Genomic DNA, 24,789 nt, shown 5'->3' with positions numbered 1-24,789 from the left:
CCCCACTTAAAGAGGTACGACTTTACACCGCCATTTTGTTTAAAAAAAAAAAAATTTGTGCTGAATTGTGCTAGATTTGTGCTACATTGTGCCGCAAGAAGTAATGACATAACTCAAAAAACAAAGCGTTAAATTGAAAAAAACGTTTTTTTCGCCAGCACCGCCATTTTGTTTAATCGGCAAAATAAACATTGTGCTGAGTTGTGCTCGATTTGTGCTACGCTAGCACAACTCAGATATACAATATAGATCACATGGAAGCATTATAAACCCGAATTTTGAATAAAATGCCTCGGGCGAAGAGCCGCTCTCAAGAGTAAAGTACCCTTAATATCGGTGTGTCGGCGAATTTAACGGTTGTGCTGAGTTGTGCTCCGCTAGCACAACTCAGATATACAGTATCGATCACATGAAAGCACTACAAACCCGATTTATGGACAAAAAATCGAACACAGAGGGAAAAACTATTTTTAGTCATACTTCATCCAAAAAATAATATCAGTTTTTTTTTCAGTGCATCGTGAATTCTGTTCAATTCAAAATTTTTAATAGAAAACGCAGGTTTTCAATCTAATTGCATCTAATTGAACCTAATTGAATCCAATTGAATCCAAAAAAAGTTTTTGCTGTTTAAAATACGCATTCAAATTGATAAAATGTTCGATCCATTTTAATCCATTCTCGTTTGCTGGGTGTCTCTTCGCCCGATAATATTTGATGTGAATATTCCGACAGCAGAAAATTGCAAGTTTTATGAACTATTATTATATTTATTTGTCTCTGAAATTTTTTAAACTAACTCGCTAAACAGCAAACAATTCAAATATTAAAGTTCAAATATTTTATTAAAATACAATCCTCTTTTATTAACACCATTATGCTGCCGCGTCTATGAATAGGCACCTTTATGGCTTTTACACAGGGTGCTTTCCATTTGATGACACAAGTCGACACAAGTGTTCTATTTTTGTCAATCTCTAAATGTCAAGAAAGATAGAACGATACGTGTGTCGACTTGTGTCATCAAATGGAAAGGACCCACACGTGGAATGTTTCCACTGGAAACGTTTGCCACGTGGCAAAATGCGACGAGGTAACCAATGAACATGTTAAGGAGTTGTAAGCTTATTGCGCTACCGCGTCACATTTTGCGGCGCGGTAAATCTGGGTCTAATAGATTTAAGTCTTACTATTTAAGTGTTAAGCCATAAGAAATGGACGAATCATAGTCGATAATTTTTTTCGAATTCGACTGTAATTGATTAATTTCTTATGGCATAAGACTTAAAATATCTATTGTAGATCCGGACTAAGGGCTGCCGCACACACCTTCCGTAACAATACCCATAATGCGTACCGTAAGAATAAGCTAATTAGAATTAAGAATTCAAAAGAATTTTCGACTGTGATTGACTGATTCTTACGGTATGTCTTATAGTTACTGTTAGCCCGAATCTACAATAGATTTTTAAGCCTAAGGCTGGAGTCCCATGAGGCGTATTTGCCGCGTATCGCGTAACTACGTAACCAATCAGAAGTGATAAAAAATTACTTGCTGTTGTGATTTCGCGTTTTATCACTTTTGATTGGTTACGCGGTTACGCGATATGCGGCAAATACGCCTCATGGGACTCCAGCCTAAGAACGTATGTGTGGCGCCACTTGTTAGGAAAATCCGCATTTCATAGGTATACACCATAAGACTTAAGGCTATGGCAGCACACAAAAAACTTAAGGCAGTAAGACGTAAGCAGTAAGGAAAATCAACGTTGTGGATCTGTTATGGCCTTACGGCCTCTACTGTGATTGGTCAATTCGCTTACTGCTTACGTCTTAGGGCGACTGTCACCAATGCCGATTGGTCTCGTTCAGCGGACTCAACAGTTGGGTGAGCGCTCGCTATTATAGTCCGCTGAACGCGCCCATTAACTTAATCGACGATTAGTCCATTGGAATTGACCAATCGCGTCTATCGTCAAAACTAAATGATAAATGCGATTGGTTAATTCCAATGGACTAATCGTCGATTAAGTTAATCGGCGTTGGTGACAGTCGCCCTTACTGTCTTAAATTCTTTTGGATGTCATGGCCTTTGACAATCTAGTATAATATACACGGTGTAATCAAAATAATCGCAAAATATTGTAACGTAGTCATCCAATTTTACTACAATCTTTTGTATTTTTATAGAAGAAGTTTATTGTAGAATCTTACTTTTATTATATGTATATTATTATATATAGAGGAAAGAATGTTCTAAATCGGACCGTGTTCCAAATTAGACCTTTTTAATTTAAATAAATACGGTTAAGATTAGATTTGCGTGCTATTTATAATATAAAGTCCTTATAAGGCACTGAACATGTGACAGCAGTTTAACAGTACTCATAACGTTCACAGAATAGATGCAAATATATATTTTTGGCTATCGTGCGAAAATTTTTTTAAAAAAGAAAATCCTTGTAAATTATTATTTAAAAGATGTTAAAAATTTGAACGGTAATTGATTTAAGATAAGTAAAGAGTATAGAATTCAAAAATATCAAGTTTTGTGATTACTTTTGCGGTTTATCGTAAAATGTAAAATTTGTTCCAATCTATACAAAAAAACACTTAAAAAACGAATAAACCAGCTAATTCATCATTTTTACATTTTTACATTTTCCATTATAGTTCGACACAGGTAAGAGATACGTCAAAATGGTCTGAAACAAAAATGAAGAGGGGAAATAAAATGATTTTTCAAATAGTACCAGTGGTTTTATGATCAGAAGTTAATATTTTTAACAAATTCATCAAGTTTTCCTTAAAAAAATCGTACTATTCAAAAATAATTGACAATAATAAAACTATAATGATTGATATGAATACAAATGTCAAGTGCAACAATATATTTGAGTCAATTTATTTGAATGTCATTTGTCTTTTCATTATTATTGTTATTTAATTATTACAAAATATTTGATTTTCTTTTCAATCAATAATTAAAATTAGGAATTAATTATTAGGTATTATTTAATAATTTTATAAAATTAATTTTACATTTTTTTAATTACAAATTTCAATCACAAATTCAATACTTTTAAAGGAAATACAATTTCAAAGACTTATATACGATTTAGGCAACTGATGATCTAAATCATATCTTTTGCAGCATATTTTACAAGAGTTATAACAAATTAATTTGTTATTAGTGAAAGGTTAAACATGTAATAATAATGTATCCGAAGCCTCAATCTATAATTTTCAATATTCATTACATTCGTGTACAAAACAGTGTCAAATAGAAAAAAATAATAAAAAATCTTTCCCTGGGATATAAAACCATTTTTGTTATTTTATGTGAATTCCAAACAACAATTTTTGTGGTTTACTAAGATTGCGCTGGGGAGGGAGGGATGCTGTCAAAAAAATCGGATTTTTTAACATCTTCCTTTATTTGCTATAAATATAAAAAAAAATATCAAAAAAGTTTGACAATTAAATTTTGTAATCCTTATCTTGTCCATAACAAATCTTTTCTCTTCGTGTTCAGAATAAATTTGTGTACCCAAAGTTGCACAGTACGGAAGAAAGCTATCATATATAACGTAAAAATCGTATAGTAAAAAAAATTCATAATTGCTCATTTAAAAATTATCCATTTTGTTTAAGTACTTTTTTTAAGCAACTATATGTGCTTTTTTCATACACAAATTATTAATTCATGTCATCTTTCTGTTCATAGAAATATTAGAGTACGATTATAAAAAAATTAATAATTTATTTATAGGAGTTATTTAGTATCTTGTGTTAATATGTGTTAGAATAAAGTATAAAATATTTCGTAAATATTATTGTTTTTTTTATATCTTTACTTTAATATTTTTATACGGAATAATTAATAGAAATATAATCTGTTAGAGGAATATTATGTACTGTAATAATATAATGCATATTGTATAATGTAAAAGATTGTATAGTTTTATTTAAGAAAAACGAAATTGACTTTGAAATATTAATTTTGAAATCTTTGAAGCATCTCCGCATGGAAAAAAATTATTATCACCATGAGAGTCATCTTACTAATACCGTGCAATTTGATTCACTTTCCTCTGAACGTTATAGATTCAAAGATGAGATTTATGAAGTGGCAATAGTTATTGAGACACCTTGTATAATAATTAATAACGTATTATTCTCACGATTATTGATATGAAATTAATCCTTTTTAACATTAATTTTTGAAAATGTAAAATTTTAAAACTTAAAGAAGCATACAAATTATTATACTGTTAAAAAAAATTTTGTATATCTAATATATACATTATATATACCACTGTGACTAGTCGCAAAGTGTTCTTCTTAGTTTCGTGATGTTGCATGCATTGTGTGTCCCTTTCCGTATTCGTAATCTTGGAGGACAAAGGTATTGCTAAAATATATAAAATAATATTTCTATTATATATAGGATATTTCTAAATTGCCACATATAAGGAGTATACGGTGTGACAGATTATGCTGACGTATATTTAATTTTTTCTTTTAACAAAATTGCATCCATCTTTATTTTTTGCAGGAAAGTAGGTTAAAGTCAGGCAAATATAAAGTTTCTTGTAACGTAACTGTTAGATGTAATTTATCACTCAATATATAAACTATAATGTAACATTACAACACGTGTTATATTACAATTATATTACTATTGTAAGGAAATTTCAACTAACAGGTACGTTACACATGCAACTTTACGTTTGTGTTGAATAGTAACTAGTTAATTATTTTTATCAGTTTGATCTTCGGTTATACGTATATCGCCAAGTTCAAGCGAAGGTCACCTTATTAAATGAAACCCTTTATATTTTTCAATACTCTATTCAGTTCAAGTTATTCATTTTGAAATTAATAATTTTCAATATTAAAAGCAGTTATTCAATTTTAATAGTCAAAATAATTAATCACTATCTTCTAGTATGTAGTAAATTTTTTAAAGAAGTAGATATTCCACAAATAAATGTACAATTTGATAAAAAGAACGAATATTCACTTTCTGCATCATAGAAACATAATTGAAAAATCGCAATTAATACTGAAAAGACCATTATGCAATTTATTTTATGGATATTAAATTACATTTGACTCTTTTTACGTACTTTGTAGTATATGTCATTGCCAAAATTTTGAAGTTTTACAGTATTTTAGTTTAAAAAACGTTCTGCATAACATATGGTGAATTTGAATGAAAGGAAATAGAAAGAGATACATGCAGAAAGAAAATTGATTTACCCAACGTCAGCGTAAATAGTGCGAAAAAAGGAAGAGCTGTCACTAAGGAGATCATGTCGAATTAATCACAAACCAGAAAAGCTAAATAATCTGCAAATAAACCTGCAAAAGAGATTGAAGCACATACGAACGTGTGCAATCGTGTACTGAGAGATTCGTGACACGTGCGCGTAGATAAAGTCAGACATATCCCCTCTTTGTTAAGCGATTCACTTTGGAGCTCATAATTTGTTAACAATTATATTGTTACGTATTGTATTGTTAAATCACTTGCTGAATCAATGAATCGCATATTTAATGAAATTGTAAAGTTATATAAGCTACCGATTCCCAATAAGCATACCATATTTAAAAAATATTTTTTAAATATTTATTTAATGTAAAATAGTTGTAAAAACATTGAATAAACATTTAAAAAATGTTTCTTAAATATGGTATGCTAATTGGGTTTGCGTCTAAATATATTATATTGCGCAGTAAAAACATGTATATTACACACTTTTTAGTTTTTACCGCTACGATTCTCATAATTCTCATTTACTTTTATCAATTATAGCGGACTGTTTTTATTATTGCATTTTTATAATTGTATGCATCTGTTTTTCTTCTCTATATTCTTCGATTGCTTTAATATTGTTGTTATATATTGCATAAGAAGAGTTATGTAACAATATACGCACGGAAATATTGTAAGCGAGTATCTCGCCAAATCATCTAAAAGTAAGAATTATTCAGAATTGCGAAGAGATAATGATATTCTTGAAAAAAAATTCTTGATTCTTATTAGATTCTTAGATCGGAATAGATATTCAACAATTTGTAGAGATGTACGTTTTTTAAAAACATTTTAATCTGCGTATGTTAAAGCTTCTCTTAGGTTGATATTTATTTAAATATTATTAAATTGATTTATAAATATATTACAATTTAAAATTTTGTATTATAAAACGATATTTATAATACAGCACTGAAAAAGTTTATATGAAAATTACATAGTGATGAATGGAAAATTAAATATGACTAGAAATTTTAATTTTCTAATCATATTTAGGTAATTTTCAAGTCATAAACATGTAATTTACGTATAAAATTACATGGATTTTTAGAATATTTACTGCTGTTTAAAACATTGATATTGAACTTGGACATGATATTGAAATGATATTCAACTTTCAAATTCAATATCGATATTATTATTTATTAATTCCTCAATTATTTAATTCTTTATGTAATTGTCAGTTTAATAATGTTTATACGATCACATACAAAATAGTTGTTGCTGTATATTTTCTTTTTAATCACTATGGAATAAAACAAGAACGTGATTACGTACGTAATGTGCAAAACTTTTAAATAAATTCTTGCAACGTGAAGAAAATGTTATCTTTATGAGTTTTGCTTGCTTATTAGATTTATATATCGCGGAAAAATATGTTGGAAAAAAATCATGAAATCTTTTTAATCACTATAGAATAAAACAAGAGCATGATTACGTACGTAATGTGCAAAACTTTTAAATAAATTCTTACAACGTGAGGAAAATGTTATCTTTTGCTTGCTTAGATTTATATATCGCGGAAAAATATATTGGAAAAAAAACATGAAATCTTTTAGAAAATATTTATTTCTTGAAATAATTAACTTATTGAAATATTACATTAATTAATTTTAACATTACACAGATTACAGCACACATTTTTAATTATAAATCTATAACTATAGGTAATATATAAAATATAAACGTATGAAAATATATATATTTTAGTGTATACTTCTTTCATGTATTACATAATATATTAGGTAATTATTTACAATAAGGCTTTATCCGAATTTTAATGTTTTTTCCTTGCAATCTTTATAAAAACTATTGTTGTAACTCTAATGTGATGATCAATTAGGAGAGATCGATAAATTTACATTTTTAATTATTTATTTCTAAATAAAAATAAAAATGGGGAGAACCTCTCTTAATACCTTGATCTTGACATTGTATATGTTATCAAGATCATGCGATCTTGAGTAACCTCGAGGAAGTTTAAACCGTAGATTGTCATTTATTAAAAAGATATTTAAAAAATTAATTTTGAAAAATATAGTTTTAGTAAAATTAATAATTTTTTAAAGCACAACAAATTCTCTCTGTTCTAAAACAAATTTACTGTTTTAAAAACAAGAATCTTTTTTTAAAGCAGAGAATTTGTTTTTATAAGGCAGCAAATTTATGATTTAATAACGACTTTTATAATATTTCGAAGCGAGATTCATCCCATCTCCTCCCTGTCTAGCGGCGTTGGACTTTTCTCTAAACAGAGGAAGAGATGAAGTAAAATACATGTGTATTTTTTATAATTCGAAATTTTTATTTTACATTTACACCCATATTAAATTAATTGAACAGCTCTCTCCCTTAAACTGATGTTCTTATTTTAAGACCTTAAGTAATATCTTAAGATGCTAACGTAGCTGTGTGATTCATGATATCTGTATTTGAGACAGTCCGAAATATAAAAGTCGACTATAAATACCAGCTTTAATGTTTTAACTTTAACAAAAAATTGTCCACTTATAATAAGGATCTAGAGGTGCGTTCCGAGTTACGCATGTAGCGCGTAGACTGCATATAGAAATAAGTTATTCCAAATTTCCGATTAAATCAATACACGTTTTGGAAGCGCTTTAGTAGCGTTGAGAATTTCCTAGATTGTAGTATCTATACTGAATTCTTAGTACTCTTTTCTGTGCATTAATGGCTTCTATTTTAACTTAATAGTTAAAGCATTTGATATGTTTATACAGTCTAAGCGCTGTATGCGTAAAAACCGCAATACAGACATTTGCATAACACATGATGCATAGTGCATAAGAGAATCAGCCAATCAAAATGCTTCTCTTCCGTAGAGGAAAAATTCTGATTGGTTGATTCGCTTATACGTTATACGTTATGCAAAAATCTGGATTGCAGCGTTAAGGCCCTGTAGCATCCACGCTTATTAGAACTCCGAATTTTTGGATTCAGGAATATATATACGGTACAGCTCATTACAATCAACATGTATAAACTTTTACGGAAAAACGGTAAGTTGATTGGCTACACATTTCTCGGGCCTAGAATTAGGCTTAAGAAATTTAGAGGAAATAGACATAACAGAGAAATTATTAGTGTCAGGGTTGTGTAGTTCAATGGTAACTCTACTGAAAAAATCACGTCACAGTTACATAATAAAATCATGTAATTAAAATATGTAAATCACGTAACTGATTGTTCCAAATCAGTACTTAATTTTTTTAAATCACGTAATTTGAAAAGTTACACGATGATATGTTCTATTTCTATGATTTATTTAAAATTTGATAACTATATGATATAGATAAAATTATTTCTAATATCATGTAATTTTTCAAATGATTTTAAAAGTGTACGTATTGATTTGGAACAAACGTTATGTGATTTACTTGTCTTAATTAAATATGATTTCGTTATATAATATTGTGATATGATTTTTTTCAGTAGGGAAGGCTTTCGTAGACAGAACGCGATAACACTTGCGTTGCCGCGTTCTGTATGCAGGTGTCATAACACAGAGGATTACGGCGGAGAGCATTTACTTGTAAATACAAGAATCACCTGGAAGAGAATAAAAGGAGCGCAGCATACTTCGTCTGTGAAATGAGTCCTAAAATTTGACTCCAAGGAGGAAGCATATGAAATATATTGTTCATAGTACAATTTTGTTTAAAAAGTGATTCAGAGACAACCCAATCTAGAATTTCGGAAAAATTAAAATTTTGTGATATATTGCGGAATATGTAACGATATACAAATAAAATTTTTTTACCAACATTTAAACTGTGTTTTTACATTTCGTAAATATTTCACAGTATTTTTCGGAATACTCCTAGAATGTTTTTTGGAATTTTAGGAACTTTTCAGAAATATTTCAAGAATAATTAGCGTTAGTTGGATATGCACAGAAGTCAAAACTTAAAAAATATCCGGATTGTATACAAAATGTATAAATGTCATTCATGATTTTAAATTTATTTTTACGGTATTTCTTTTTACTTTAGGGGACACCTCTTCGATGATGACTATGACCTTAACATGTTTTGAGGTCATAATTCTAAATGCTGACCTTCAGAAGGTGTTAGGTGGCGGTCACCGTTTGTTCAAAAATTATTAATAAATAAGATATTTCCTGTATCTTGATCATTTAAAATATATCTCCGTTATTTTTTATGATACGAAAAAATACCACAGGGGATCTTATTTGATTCGATAAAGAGACACATGATGAGTAAAAAAGTTTTCTCATATTTCTTGAAATTTCTGAATTACCCTCACTTTTTTAAGGAATGTATAATTTTTTTACACAATATGATTCCTTTAATTATTTTGTATATAAAAGTATTATAAGGTAATGATATCAAAAAACGAGATAATTTACCAATATTTTATTCTGGTATACACTGACTGAAAAATAAGTAACTATAGTAAACTATAATAAACTAATATTAATTTTTTGATAATCGTATCTTAATACGCGAACTTTTATAAACAGAATAATGAGATACAGATAAATCAATTGATTGAAAAATGGAGGGGAAGAGAGAAAAATAGAGAGAGAGAATACATTATAGTTTTTTTAAGAAAATACAAATGCAAAATGGATAATTTTTTAAATAAGTTATTATATATATGTTTTTTAAGACAAGAACAACGACATCGCGATAGCGTGAAAAATCGTTACTTATAGTTTCGTAATACCTTTCTTTTAAAAAAGATTCGATTTGTAAAGGATGAAAACTTGAATGAAAGACAGAATTGGCAAAAATCATGTTTTAAATCATGTTGAAATATATTTTAAACTGTTTAAAACATGCTTAACCGATCTTTTTAATATGCTTTAAATATAAAAACGTGATTTAAAAAATTTTTTTATTTTCTCATCTTTTACTCGCAATTCTGATGAAAGAAGGAAATAAGAGAGATAAAACTCTTACATTTACCTAATGTCAGCGTGAGTAGCGTGAAAAGAGGAAGAGCTGTTGCTGAGGGGTTCATGTCGAATTAATTGCGAACCAGAGGGCCGTGTCCACAAATAAACCTGCAAGAGGGACCGTGAAACACATACGGACGTGTGCAACCGTGTACTGAGAGAGATAAATCCGTAACACGTGCGCGTAGATAAAGTCAGGCATCCCCTCTCTATGGTAAAACCAATTCGCCTTTAAAGCTTGTAAATTTGTGATCGCACATTACATCGTTAAATCAATATTATCGATTAATCACGAATTATATAATAAAATCGTAACAAAATCTTCGTTTTCTTTATTTCTTTTCCTATGAATTTTCCCATTATATTATTAATTTTTTATCGTTATTACACTGAGAGAAAAATACTTAATATTTGTGACTGTAATTACTTGAATAAAATAATCATGGATAGGTACTCTATTTTTACGATTATTACTGCTATAATGTTAGTAATAAAAACCATATAGTTCTTTCAAACACGAAAAGTTATACTGTAAATTATATGATTTTAAATAATAGTATAATAAAAAATACTAAGATATAAATAATAAATAAAATTAACATTTTGATTCAATAAATGCAATCACAATTACACGAATATATCTTTTTTCCTAAATTTATACTTACTATTTATGTGGTACAATAATAACTAAAAAAATATATTAACAAAAAGACTAAAGACTTTAAAACATAATGGCTACAATTAACTATATATATTTGCATAGTTAAAACAATTACGTCAATTACAAATATAGTAATCCCAAAAAATGATTATAAATTTAATTTTAGTAAATGCAACCATTTTTTTCTCTCAATGTACACATTGCATATATAAGATGAGTCATGTAATAATATATACGCGCAAATATTGTATATTTATTATTATAATATGCGAATATCATGTCTGCAGAGCGTCTAAGTATGCGAGCATTACGTCAGAACGAAAGTAAGAATTACATGGATTTGCATAAATCGTGATATTTTTGAATAATTCCTTAATTTTCTTTAGATATAAATTCCAAATAAATATAATTTATGATAGTTTTAAATATTTATTTGTTTGTTGAAACTTTTTATAATTTAGAAAGAGAGATATCCGAGTTTGATCTCCAGCCGACGTAATTTTTTCGCAATAAAATTATTTACAGGTTTAATGCTTATCAGCATCATATTATAATATTTTAACATCTTTTAAAATGTCTATGTAAACATTATCAAATTGCTTGTCAATTTAATTTGTGATATTACTGCTCTAGTTCTGTTAAGATTGCCTTTTAAGTCTGGAAATTAAATTCGGAGCGCAGTCTGCATATACTATATAAATATATAGTATAATTTCGTATTATATATTTTACAATATCCATAGTTATTTGAAACATTGAGCTTTTAAATTCAATAGTATTATTCTTAATTAATCTTTTGATTATTTAATTCCTCATTTAATTTCCAACTTAAAATTATACAGTTCTGCACGTACAAAACAGTTTCTGCTGTGCTCTTAATCAATACGAAATAAAACAAAAGTGTGATCACATATGTAATACGACATGAGCATGACTTTTAAATAATTCCTGCAACGCGAAAAAAAATTAAGCGACATGGTAACATTGGGATACACGGGTAACAAGGGCATAGAAATGTAAAACGGGCCGCGTGATCGCGTGACGCCTGAACGTCATCATACATGTCGCTATCAATTTCTGCAGGCTCTACCATTAGCTTTATCCGGAGTTTTAGCAGCGACAAACTTTCGATTAAAATTAATTATTCAGAAACAAAACTATAAATTAGGTATGATATTGTATAATATATGTATATTGTATAACATATATATTTATATACATGTGTATATATATATATATATATTATATTACACGTTAATTAATATTATATAATCTTATATTTATTTTTTAATTGCATTGAAGATATTAAGAAATTTTTATTCAAATTGTCCATTTGGCTTATATTATATATTTTTATATTTATTATAAATTTACATTCAATTGATATTTTAAGTGTTTTTTACGTCATACGAGGTATATTTCTTGGTTTCACCTGTATAACTTCATTTTCTTATCATTTTGACAATTGTTATAATCACTTAGTTAGTGGACTCTGAAAATTTTCGCATATTCTGAGAACCATCGAAAAAAAATGTAGCAACCTCGATGTCTATAACTATATATATATAATCAAATATGTTTGATTACACACACACACAAATTTTTTTTACCTTGGGTTAGCATTCGATCAATATTCAAATATTCTAAACACTCTTAGGTCCGGTTTCTCATTCGTGTGGTTAAACTTAACTCTATGTTTCAATGGACTTCATTTTATGACATCATAGATGAAGCCCGTTGAATAAAACATCAAATTAAAATTCAGTTTTACACTCATGGTTAATTCTAGCTATACACACACTCGGGTCCCTGGGATCCAATTCGTATTTGTTACAATAACTTTCGTAAAAATGAACGTATTTAAATTAATTTTTTTTCCAACCGATGGAAAATTAAAAACAAGTCTGTATATAAATAATGTGTAAAAGTCGATAAAATTAAGAAGCTTCGAAATATAGGTACAAAGAAAAAGAAAAATTCAGAAATGTGGAAAAATCCCAATTTAGTAAATTGTACTTTTTTCTTCTATTCTTGGAACGTGAAAAGGAGGAGCAGTGCCTGCTTTTCGAACGACATAGTTTTCATTGCTATTTTTTGAAGTTAGATTCACAGTAAAGACATCTATTATATTTTATTTTAAAATTTAAGGATGAGGCTTTAAAACGATTGTATGGCGAGAAGAAGGTTCAAACTGGAATAAGTGCTGTAATCGATTGAATATAGAGGCTGAGAATTAAGTTATAGGTTTAATAACGACACAAGTTAACCAGCAAATAAAAAACCAATTAAGCCACGAGAAGTTAAACAGAAATATATTAAGGAGAAAAAAAGGCTAATGAGAGTCACATCTCAAATACAAAAAATCACATATATTAATGTCCTTGAAAATAACAAATGTATTAATAAAAATACAAAAAAACGCTAGGACATTTTAAAATAAAAAATAACGCACAAAGATTTATATATAAAAATATGCAAATTGCTACATATATGTATTATATGTAGTATATTTTCATGTATGAATCTTTATGACATTAATATATGTGATTTTTTGTATTTGAGATGTGACTTTCATTAGCCTTTTTTCTCTTTAATATATTTTGTTATATATCGAGGGTCTTTTAATTTATAATTATTTAAACAGAAATCCATTCTTTCAACATCCAAATCTGTATAGATTCGATCATGAAATTTTATATAAACATAAGACTTGAATCTCGAAACACATACAATTCTTAAAATTACACTTTGATTGGTCATCTTTTTCTTTACATTGATTATTATCACGCAAGCAGATCTACATTGGCCACAACTTCCGAATCTATCGTGAATATATCATCTGTTGTCTTCCGACGAATTGCCAGGGCGACAGATGCTCGTTTGTCAGCGCAGCGTCATTTCGCCTCTGCGAATTTCCGCTTGAAGTGGAGTTGACGCGAGCGAATAGCCCACAGCGCTGAGACACGGTCTAACTATTGATCCCACGGAATCCGAAATCGCTTCAATCGTGGATCACACAAGCGAAACCGACCAGGCAGCGGTCACCAAGTACCGGAAATCCCGGCGCAAGAAATCGAAGAACGTTGCCGCCGCCGTCGCCGCCGCTGGCGACTCCAAAGTGCGTTTCTCATATATGACGCGAGGTTCCTCCTTCTGCATTTCTCGCCATTTATACTTTTATTTGCAATTTGTTGTAATCTAGCTCAAAAAACGTATCGATTAAAATGTCTATAAAATTTTTTTTAAACTGGAGCAAAGGAAGGAGCTCGGATTTATTAGACAATTATTATTAGATTTAAATATTTTGTGAACGGATAAATTCAAGACTTTAAGAATTCTAAAATTTAATTTTTTTCCACTCTTAAAATCTTTCCGAGATCTTTTCTTTGAAAATGGTCGTTGCGTCATTTTTATACAAGGAAATGAATAAAAAAATATCGATTTATATATCTTTTGAGGCGAAGGAAATGGCAAATACCTGTACCGAATTCCGTAAAGAGATACATAAGTCTTTCGTCATGCCGGTCATACAAACAACGCCGTCTTACTCCGTAACAACAATACAGAACCAGACGAGCTCAACCACAGCTATGCGACCTCGGTCTCTTTATACCTCGCATAATTATCATTCTCAGCCAGAGGATCCCAATTTTCAAGTACATCATCCAACCTTGAACTTTATCCTTCAGCTCTAATCTGTTATACCTTTAACTTTTAAACGTCTTCCTGGTGGAAAAATTTTGCTGTATAATTATTTTTGAAATGCTTTTCAATAAAATTTCTATAAATTTTCAGAGAAGTCTGAACGATTTTTCAGTATATTAGCTGAGAAATTCACTTTTACTTTAGAAAATTTAAAAAAAAAAAATTAAAAATTAGTCGAAAAATAAAACTGATATAAGGCTGATAAAAAAAATTAAAAATTATATACGCCGTAAAAAAAGAAACTAAGATTCTTATAAAAATCTGTCGCATATATATTCTATAATCGCGCTCACATCGCATTTGATACATACCAATAAAAATTCTATTATAACTGTTGCATGTGCTGAGATAAGTAAAGAAAGAACAAAAGAAAACTGCTCTTTGCAGTAAAGAAAAAACTTTTGGAGTATTGGAATCACAATAGTTCGGACTATTATAAACTTTTAAGATATAACATATAGAAATGTCTTATTGTGACTTGTTTAATAAAGCTCCTTCCGGATGATCTTTAGCGGTATAGTGACTTGTCCAAGTACTTCGAACCCCCGGCCGAACAGTGGAACGGTTTAGGTGGAGCAACCGCATACTCTGGATCGGCAACGATTTGGCGGCAAGCTAGAAAATCAATCGGTGGACCTTATTATGCGGCTGAAGAAGCCTCCATTTATACGGAGAACTGGAGAGAACATGACGCTGATGTCGGAGGCGTCGGAGGTGTAGTCGCTACTCCTCATGGTACTATATCGTTGAGGTTACACAACAGGATTCGCGTGGACATGACCATTGACCGCGCCGTCAGAGTCATCAATTTCAAGGTAATCATCTATTGAATATGTTTTCTTATTTTTATAATATTATTATTTATATAATAATATATAATATTATAAAATAATATTTACATTATTTATAGATTTAATATTTAATATTATTTAAACAGAGATACATAAAAAATATTTAACAAAATATCTAAACAAAGTTATATATAAACAAAATTATATACCATAATAAAAAAGAATAATAAATTTTAACTGAGAAAGAATTAGTGTTGAAGATTTTTCTCTTAATCAGAGTTACAGTGTGCAATTTTGAGATTTATAAAATAGAGATATAAAAAAATTACAAATCCAAATTTACATCTCGTTTCTGATAAATGTATAAAAAATTAGATACACAATTTTAATACAATTTTAATACAATATTTACATAAAGTTATATAAAAAATATTAATAAAAACAGTAATAAGTTTAATTAAAAAGGAATTAATATTAAAAAAAGTTTTTTTTTAATAATATAAAAATATTATGTAAAATTTTGAGATTTGTGAAGTGGATCTATAAATGACAAGTTTGGAAATTCAGAGCTACATCCTGTTTTTCATTTTTGTAGAACAATATCGTCCTATCCTTAAGCAGCTCTGGAGCAGCTGCCGCGTTGCTGCACCCTAATGGCAGAATATATCAGTATGGTTCTCGAGTGGAGATCGTCGCCCATGACACGCACGGCAATAATAAGTTAGTCCAAGTGTTATCGTTAAGTGATTACTAATTAATACTGAGTGGCTTGTTTTAATAGATACGCAAAGATGTGGTACAAGGGAGTCAGTTTCACATCGGAACAATGCGCGCTTGTTTACCTGGTGGACACTGCTGGTACCAGAACCACAACCGATTCTTTCTCGGATATGAGCCAGGTAGGACGAGCTAGATAAAGCGGAGATTTATTTTATGTTTCGTGGATACTAACCAGCTCAAAATATTATTTTATTTCCAATTTAAATCGCGCTTAATTAATTTGACTTTTAGATCTGTAGCCTAAGTCCGTTCTTTAAAAATTTTTTTTTCTATTTTATTTATTTATTTAATTTTTTTAATTCAAAAATTATTCCTGGCATTCAAATTTGTTTCTTACATGAATATTTAAGAAATTATTTTCAATTATTATTTAAAAAAATCATTATCCCCTCTATAAAGCATGTAAAGCTAAAATTGTGTGACATTAGAATCTTTCTTTTTACAAATATTATATTAATTCATTGTCTGATATTGATTAAAAAGTGGTGATGTAAAAAGGTTGAGATAAATGTTTTAAATTATTGTCACAAATAACTATACAAATAGAAACAGGGCTTTGAAATATTTTTATTTGAAAAATGGTATTTGTAAATACATAATACTTGTGCAGCGCTAAAATACAAATATAAAATACACTTTTATTGCAAAAACTGTATTTTTTAAATAAAAATATTTTAAATATATCCCATCTCTGACTAGAAATTATAAAATAAAGTTTCATGACGAATATAGTAAATTTTCTATAATTCTTTACTAATAATTCGTAGGATTTTTCATTGAGTGTCTTCTATTCGGGCTCTCGGCATGGACCAGCATGTTTGCAGGAAGTTATGGCACATCTCAATGCATCTCAATACTGGCAAACTGATGAAGGTGTTGAAAATTGGATTATTAACAATGTCCGAGTATCCCAGACTCCCGATGGTCTCGTGAGGTAACAAATTAATTACGCATTATAACTAGACGATTTATTGTTTTATGGACTCTGGTCTTGCGGCATTGAAATTATTGTCAACCACGCTAGTGAGAACTTACACTTATTTTATATATATTAATTTTTATGTTTTTTTAATTTTATTATTCTGTACATTACCGTTATGTTTGAACAACTTGCGATTATTATTTTTGTAACATTGATAATGACTTAATAGAGGTCGAAACGTCTGTTTTCTAATTAAACTACAATATATAATTTTAACTAAATGACAATCTTTATTTACTATTTTATATTTTAACGAATTTTTGGCTCGTAGCCCTTTTTCTTTGCATTATTTTTAAAGAATTATTGTTTTTCTATAATAAATGCATTATATACATAAAATCGATAAAAAATCGAGTGACTCACCGGACTCACCGCTCGATGCGATTGACTCGCGTTCTGTAGATTCGGGTTTAATCCGTTCGGATTCGGCGTTAAATTGTAGGTTCTCTATATAATGGATTATATCTAATAATTCCTGGTCCTCCAGATTGGGGGTTAAAGCATCAGGTTGGGGTTTCCTGGCACTTATAAAAAAATTTATAATACCAAAAATATCTAATAAACGTATTAGGACCGAGAAAACGGTCGCAGACTGTATAAGACTCCGTTATATATATTATATATACACACACACATAAAAAGCTACAATAATTTATAATTTGTTACTTAATATATTAATATATTCTTAGATTTTTAATATATCTTTAATCTTTTTTCCACTGTACAATAGGATTGCTCGAAATAGCAATAAGTATCAACTACGTACATCCCCTAGCAATGGTACGGCTTCTTTGACGACACCCTTCCTGCACTGTACTGCGTCCTTAGGACAAACGTCTCATCTGTTTGTACGTCGCGGTGAACGTCGCATGCATTACGATGGTACTAGCTTTATCGTGAGAAATGCAGGTCACAGCGCCGGCTTTGATGACAACAACCAGTTGAAGGTTTATTAGAACAAAAGCTCTGCAACATGTTTTCTCGTTTAGGACTTATTCATTTATGAACAAGCATCAATGAATATGGTCATCTTAGATTGTTAAATGGTCCGAGCATGACCAGATGTAGTGTGATTATTTAGTTTCAAATGTTCAACGAAAGCGTATGAATCACTTTCGTCGAGGTCTTAAACGAGAGTACACTAGATCACAACATTAAACACTCTATTTATGTCCGCGCTTCTACGTTTAGAGATTTACTCAAATCTCATTTTACTAGAGTTTAGTAATTTAATTGAATTGTCTTATTTATCCGCACGAGACTAATTTGACCCAACAAAATGTTCAATAAATAATTTAATCGAGCATTTTATTATGCAAAATTGATTTTTAATTATTATAATCGTCGTGACGTATGTCTATATAATAAAAAATTATGCCTGAAGAATGTATAAAAAAATAAATACTTATTTTCTAGTATATACACATTAATATTCATACTAACATTCATATTATAATCTTTTGGTTATTTTCTTTAACTATCTGTCATACATCTTGGGAAGAAAAATATCATGAAGTTATCGCAAAGTTTTATTAAGCTTATTAGATCACAGTGTTTCTAAGAATTTTACCCTTTGTGATTATATATTCTAAATTTTACTCAGTTGAATCATGGATTATAAATAGAAATCTATAACTTCTAAATCTTTTTCACCTTATTTACACTTAAATTGATATTTGAATCAATTTCTTGAGTTATGATTTTTTGCAAATTTTATAAAGCAACGCTATTTATTCTTCATATATCTTCATCCGCTTCCGATTCTTCTTCGGATTGTAATCCTTTTTCGAACGCTCGGCCTATCTTGGATAAGACCTGATTTTTGCGAATTCTTATCCTACAGGAAAATTATCATTATAATCAATATGTTAACTTTTAATACATTTTTGTTTAATTTAAAATCAATGTGAACAGGTCCATCTTTAGATCTATGATAAAAAATTTACGAATTTTTAAAATAAAATCACAAAAAACGTTCACTTATATAAGGCTGCGTTTCGTTATTCATTGCAAGTACTGACACTTTATGTATACTATAGATTTTCTTCAATTTTTGCAACGAATAACGGAATGCAGTCACAGTTACATTTTTGGACCGCTAAGTAAAGCAATTACTTCTTTTAACAATTCAAAAAAAAATTTTAAAAATCAGCAGCAAATTAATAATAGATAAAATTATGGCATAGAAAGAATAATTTTCACATTATAAAAATCGTATTTCATTATATTATACATAATTCCTGATAAAAGGGATGCAATTTCAATTAACTTTAAAAGTCGTAAATCAAAAACTTTCTCTTTTCATATTTTTCAAAATTTGTATAAAAAGTTGAACTTTGTAACTTTTTTTCATATTTATTTTATATCTTTGATGTATCTTTTATAGGATCATTATTTTTGTAACCTTTTATAATTTTTTTATAATATTTTATTGTATAAATTAAGGATTAAAGCTATTGACCATTCACTAAAGATCTTTAAACTGATGACGTCAGAAGCAAGAAAAACCATACAGAAAATTCTTGTAAAATATATTAAAATAGAAATATTTTTTAATAACATAATATTTGCATTTGATAAAATATATTTGTTAAATATATTCTTCTTTTATTACAGAACAGAATAAAACATTTATCTCTGAGAGCTGTCATATAGTTTATTTCGTTTTTCGGTTAGATGTAATTCAAATATATGATTATATATATATCTATAGATTATTAAAATACGAGGGAAGTTTTTAGTATATTTTATAAATATATTCTATCAATTGCAAATGTTGTTTTATTAAAAAGCAAAAATTATGTATCTTCCTCGCTTCTGACGTCACCAAAATAAACGCAGTGAATAATTTTACTTACCGTTTTTGACATTTTTGAACAGTTTCGGTCGCTGTTGCTGTTGTTGGCTTACTACAGCTAGTGTTTATCATATCGGCTGATTTGACAAATATTCTACTTTCCGACTGCATTGTACGAATGTTATCAACAATATTATCTGCTATACTAGCATCGTAAAGTTGCAGGCTAGATTCTCCATCCGCATCAAACAAAGCACGCTTCTTTTCCTCATATACTTTGCTTAATTTGCTAATAGTCGATAGCAGCTTCTCTGGTGCCGCTAGTTCTTTAATTTCTGGCATCAAATTAACGTCCAACTTGGGCTGTTCTTGCTTTTGATAGAAATGTCTCTCGATACCATACTGTACGCAAAAAAAATGATTTTACATTGATGAAAACATGTGTTTTAGTAAATATAAATAAATTTTTTCTTACAAAATATTATGAGTCGCTATTTTATTACTTACACCCATCGACATATTAAAAAGTTTCCTGCAGAAGGAGAATGGTTTTCCATAGATTTGTGGATACTGAAAACGATACTGTCCTCAGAATTTGCCTATCACATCATTTTTTTATAGAAAAAAAATAGAGATTTAAATCGCTGCATATTAGAGTGGAAGTCGGAAAGCTTAACAGTATAAAAGAGATTGTACTTTTCAGTAAATTTGCCGTTAATGGTTGCCAAATTACTTTTAAGAGAGCGTAAGTTATAATAGAATAATGAAATTAATATTGTTATATAAATAATTATTTGATATTAATTTACATTAGTTTCATATTACTCTATTATAACTTACAATTAGTCTTTTAGAAATAATTTGACAGCTATTAATGACAAAACTTGTCACATAAAATTTTTTCTTCCCGAAATTATAACGTAATAAATAAAATCTAGAAACTGCATCGTTTTCAGCATTCAAAAATCTATGGAAAACTCTCCTTCTTCAGAAAATTTTTAGCATACCGACCAGTGTTATTAACACTTATACACAATATATAACACATGTATGCACGCACACACATGTATAGTTATATCTATAGTATTTATGATTTAGAAAAAGTATTTTTAATTCAGATCAATAAAATATACCTCTCTGTCACTAATGCAATGAATAAATACATGATCAACAATCATTTTGCATAAGATATAATTAGCATCAAGATATTCCTCTTGTTTTATTTGACTGTGCAATTCCATTAAGCAACTCCAATCTGATAGAGTCATTCTGATCTTTAGTTGTTTTACTGGCATTTTATAGTAAACTCCATATGTGAGATAAAGAGCCCCTATACGTTCCTTTAAACTGGATGCATTTACAAGAAACTGCTTTATTATGCAAAGGGCATCTTCACAAAATGTCATTAAAGCTGCTTCCGAAGGATGATAACTGTAAATTCAAAAACTCTTATTTAAAAACTTTAACAAAATTGAAAGCTTCGTAAACTGATTTTCTGACATACTCTTCACAGAAAAGCTTTTAAAAAAAAACTTCTTAATATTTTGAAGTAAAATACTTTTTAAACACAAAAACAAAATACGTACGCAAAAATCAAACCAAACTGCATTTCTTTCCAGATCTCACAGAAATTTTGAAAGTGAGTATTATAAGACAATTCAAAGCGTGTTATTAACGACTGGCAATCTGTGCGAAAAGCCTCCATTAAGCACTTCTCTGTTAAAAGACAAATATTATATTAACAGTGTATAATTGTAATAATAATGTGTAAGTAACATAATTGTTACACAACTTACAAAAAGTCTTGAATTTATAAAAAGAGTTTCCTATTGCTTTACATAAATTGTACATATAAATATACAGAACGATATATTTACTTAATACATACGCTTAAATTAAAATCTTGAATATTTATTTTTTATATTATGCAAAAAAATATTTCAAATGAAAGTGAAACGGTTCCGAGAAAAGACGTTCGTTTTATTTTGGTCACATTGTTCTTTTCTAGGTCGAGATATCGAAAAGATATGAAAATGACCTTTACATTTTTGAAAAAAAATTACATGATCAAAAGACGCAGTAGCATCTCCCGTTAGATATAATATTTTTGAAGTTTAGTATATTAATAACATTTGTTTATTTTATCACGAAAGAGATGCATAAGATGTATGTACAATTTTAAGCTAAAAAAATGAATCTCTCCCGAACAAGCTAATGTCTGATACTTTAAAGTATGACGAATAAAATAGTTATAATAATCGTATAATTATCGTACATCATATAATTTATTTAATACTTTGCAATTTAACTTGACACTTATACTTACGTTGCGAATCGTGAAACTGCATAATTGTACGTGCTCTCTCTCTCTCTGGGTAAATATTGAGAATACTTCGCTCACCTTAAACTATCATAAAAATACACTCAACTGATATGTTTTTATGTAGAAACAATGATTTAACAAGAAAAAAGTGTTGCTCGATATTTGTTTAACCACGTTTAGCACAAAAATCGATGAAATTAAGTTCATTTGATGTGATTTTGTTCGAAACGTATCTGGCTGAGAAAAGCATCACTTCGCCCCGTAAATCACGGATATGTTCCAAAACCTCTTCGAGGAAAATTTTATTCAAAATATATAGTACACGTAACTTGATATATAGAGAGTAAAATCTTTCTCGGAAGACGTTTTGAAATGTAGCTCAAAATATTAATCGTACAGTAAATAACTTTTGAGGTTAAGAAAACTGTCACCGCTGTAAAATATTGTAAAGCCGTAATCACATCAGCGATTGTGATCGACGATTATTTCTCAACCAATCGGAACAAAGCAATCGGTAACTGCTTTGCTCTGATTGGTTGAGACATAATCCTTAAACGTCAATCACAATCGCGCAATCGCTAGTGTGATTACGGCTTAAGGCGAGTGGACGCGAGTAGAGTTCGAAAATACTCGAAAAATAAAATCGAATAAGATAACAAAAAATATTACCGTATTATACCGATAGCATGAGAATTTATGAGAAAATTCAGTATCGAGATTTATTCGTTCGCTCAAAACGTGTAATGTATTGCGATTAAAAAGGCATAAAAGTGCACACCAGTTTGTGGATGATTTTTTAATTCATCGATTGATCGATCGCATATTATGCGCGGTAATTATACAGAATAGGTCTCGCAGCTTAAAAATCAATAAAATTAGGCTTATTTGACGCGTTTTTGCGCGAAAAGAAAAACGAAAAAATCTGACAGAAATAATCGTCGCTCTATATGGCTCCTGCACACTGGACGCGGAACGATTGCATTGCCGCGCGACAAATGGGTGCGTTCAGCAGAAAAAGCAGCTTTGCAACTGTTGTAAAATTCTTGAATATGATTGGCTTATACATTTAAATGTAATAAGGAAGTAAGAGCAAGACCAATCATATTAAAGAATTTTACAACAGTTGCAAAGCTGCTTTCTCTGCTGAACGCAACCAATGCGAGGCGATAAAGCCAGAAACACATAGAAAAACGTAAGGCCGTAATGGCTGCCGCAGACAGAACTCGGCAACGCTTGCCGCGCGGCGGAAGTTGCCGCGATAGCTAATCAGCGTCTCGCCGGCAAGATATTGATTGGTTATCGTGCCAACTTCCGCCGCGCAGCAAGCGTTTCCGCGTTCTATCTGCGGGAGCCATAAGACGTAATCAGTAAGGAAATCGTAACATTGGATTCGCTACCGGCCTTACGGTCTCTACTGTGATTGGCCAATTCGCTTACTGATTACGTTTTACGGCCTTACGTTTTTGTATGTGCCATGGGCTTAACCAATGAACATGTTAGGATCCGTAAGCTATTGGCTAGCGCGTTACATTTTATTGCACGTAAAGCTGATTTTTCATGTGCAGCACACTGCAGCAGCAAAATGTCATGTGATACAAATTTTCGTGAACTGATTGGAAGTGCGTCACAGTGCGTCACCTCACAAAAGATTTTTGACCAATAATAACATTTTGCTGCCGCAGCATGCTGCATATGAAAAATCAGCTTAAGCGTTTCCGCGTCCAGTGTGCAGAAACCATTAGGTCGGATTCACACCTTGACGGAAAAAGCGGATTGCGGAAAAGCAGTAGCCAATCAGAACTCGCGTCGGTAGCAAGTAGTATAGAACTAACAGAAATTCGACTACCAGCGCGAGTACTGATTGGCTAATGCTCTTCCGCTTTTCCGTCAAAGTGTGAACCCGCCCTTAAGTCTATTCTACAATGACCGTAAGCCGTAAAAATTGACCAATTTGTAAACGATTATTCTTCTCATATTCGATTACAAAAAGTTAAGACAGTGTAGAAACAAAAAACAGACCTTAAGCCGAAATCAGACTACGCATTGGAAATTGAGATTGAAGATTGAAAATTGAAATTTGACCAATGAGAATAGAGGAATTTAAGCTCCTTTTATTTTGATTTTGTTTTTTTAGCTTCTTTTATTTTTATCCTTTTTTAGTTTTGTTCGCGTTGCTTGCACTTTTCGTACTCAGCATCTTCGCTTTCTCTCTTTTCAACGCGTAAACGTATATCTATTACCTGGTTTATATTGACCTTAAAATTCGAAAATTCAGCTAATGGAATATAGAGAGATTTCGGTTAAGATTAGCAGCTTTATTAACTGATTTTAGAATTTTAGGGTTAAAACCCGAAGTATAAACGATTTAAAATAAAAGAAATCTTTGGAGACAGCACGAACAGACCTAGCCAACCGCCATTAAGTGCTCTCCTATTGGCCGAATTAGCGGGCCAATAGACATACGGCGCAAGCGGTGCAGAGCACCGTT

The 24,789-nt window shown here is 29.9% G+C and overlaps 3 protein-coding genes across 7 annotated transcripts in view; 1 reads left to right on the top strand and 2 right to left on the bottom strand.

Annotated features, from left to right (window-relative positions):
• The window catches only part of LOC108780497 (prostatic acid phosphatase), a 12,938-nt gene extending 2,578 nt beyond the window's left edge, over positions 1 to 10,360 (bottom strand). Inside the window, exons 1-2 of one of the 4 annotated variants that reach the window (XM_018548239.1) lie at positions 10,267 to 10,360; positions 4,317 to 4,414 (exon numbers count right to left, since the gene is read on the bottom strand). In XM_018548239.1, the coding sequence (XP_018403741.1) occupies positions 4,317 to 4,414; positions 10,267 to 10,327 (159 nt within the window). In that variant the 5' untranslated portion in view covers positions 10,328 to 10,360. Of the gene's footprint in view, positions 1 to 4,316; positions 4,415 to 5,265; positions 5,394 to 10,266 lie in introns of those variants that run through there. The other 3 variants (XM_018548241.1, XM_018548240.1, XM_018548242.1) reach the window with 3 other exon arrangements.
• A 4,030-nt stretch (positions 10,361 to 14,390) lies between these two features.
• fest (wurstfest) lies at positions 14,391 to 18,354 on the top strand. Its single transcript, XM_018548044.1, has 6 exons — positions 14,391 to 14,579; positions 15,141 to 15,443; positions 16,015 to 16,139; positions 16,201 to 16,318; positions 16,967 to 17,133; positions 17,912 to 18,354. Exons 1-6 carry the CDS (start codon positions 14,391 to 14,393, stop codon positions 18,135 to 18,137), a joined length of 1,128 nt encoding a protein of 375 aa, XP_018403546.1. The 3' UTR covers positions 18,138 to 18,354.
• On the bottom strand, positions 18,076 to 23,023 carry Pbp45 (proximal sequence element A Pbp45). 2 transcript variants are annotated; one of them, XM_018548132.1, is made up of 7 exons: positions 22,971 to 23,023; positions 22,305 to 22,385; positions 21,565 to 21,694; positions 21,112 to 21,409; positions 20,040 to 20,380; positions 18,835 to 19,018; positions 18,076 to 18,147 (listed from the first exon to the last, which is right to left on the bottom strand). In XM_018548132.1, the coding sequence occupies exons 2-6, from the start codon at positions 22,324 to 22,326 to the stop codon at positions 18,919 to 18,921; spliced, it is 891 nt and encodes a 296-aa protein (XP_018403634.1). In that variant the 5' UTR covers positions 22,327 to 22,385; positions 22,971 to 23,023; the 3' UTR covers positions 18,076 to 18,147; positions 18,835 to 18,918. The 2 variants fall into 2 exon arrangements, with proteins under 2 accessions (XP_018403634.1, XP_018403633.1); XM_018548131.1 differs by lacking the exon at positions 22,971 to 23,023 and having other exon boundaries at positions 22,305 to 22,618.
• Positions 23,024 to 24,789: the final 1,766 nt, after the last annotated feature.

Source organism: Cyphomyrmex costatus, unplaced genomic scaffold (genome assembly GCF_001594065.2).
Source record: "Cyphomyrmex costatus isolate MS0001 unplaced genomic scaffold, Ccosl1.0 scaffold70, whole genome shotgun sequence".
Taxonomy (NCBI): Eukaryota; Metazoa; Arthropoda; class Insecta; order Hymenoptera; family Formicidae; genus Cyphomyrmex; species Cyphomyrmex costatus.
This window is presented reverse-complemented; position numbering and strand designations above follow the sequence as displayed.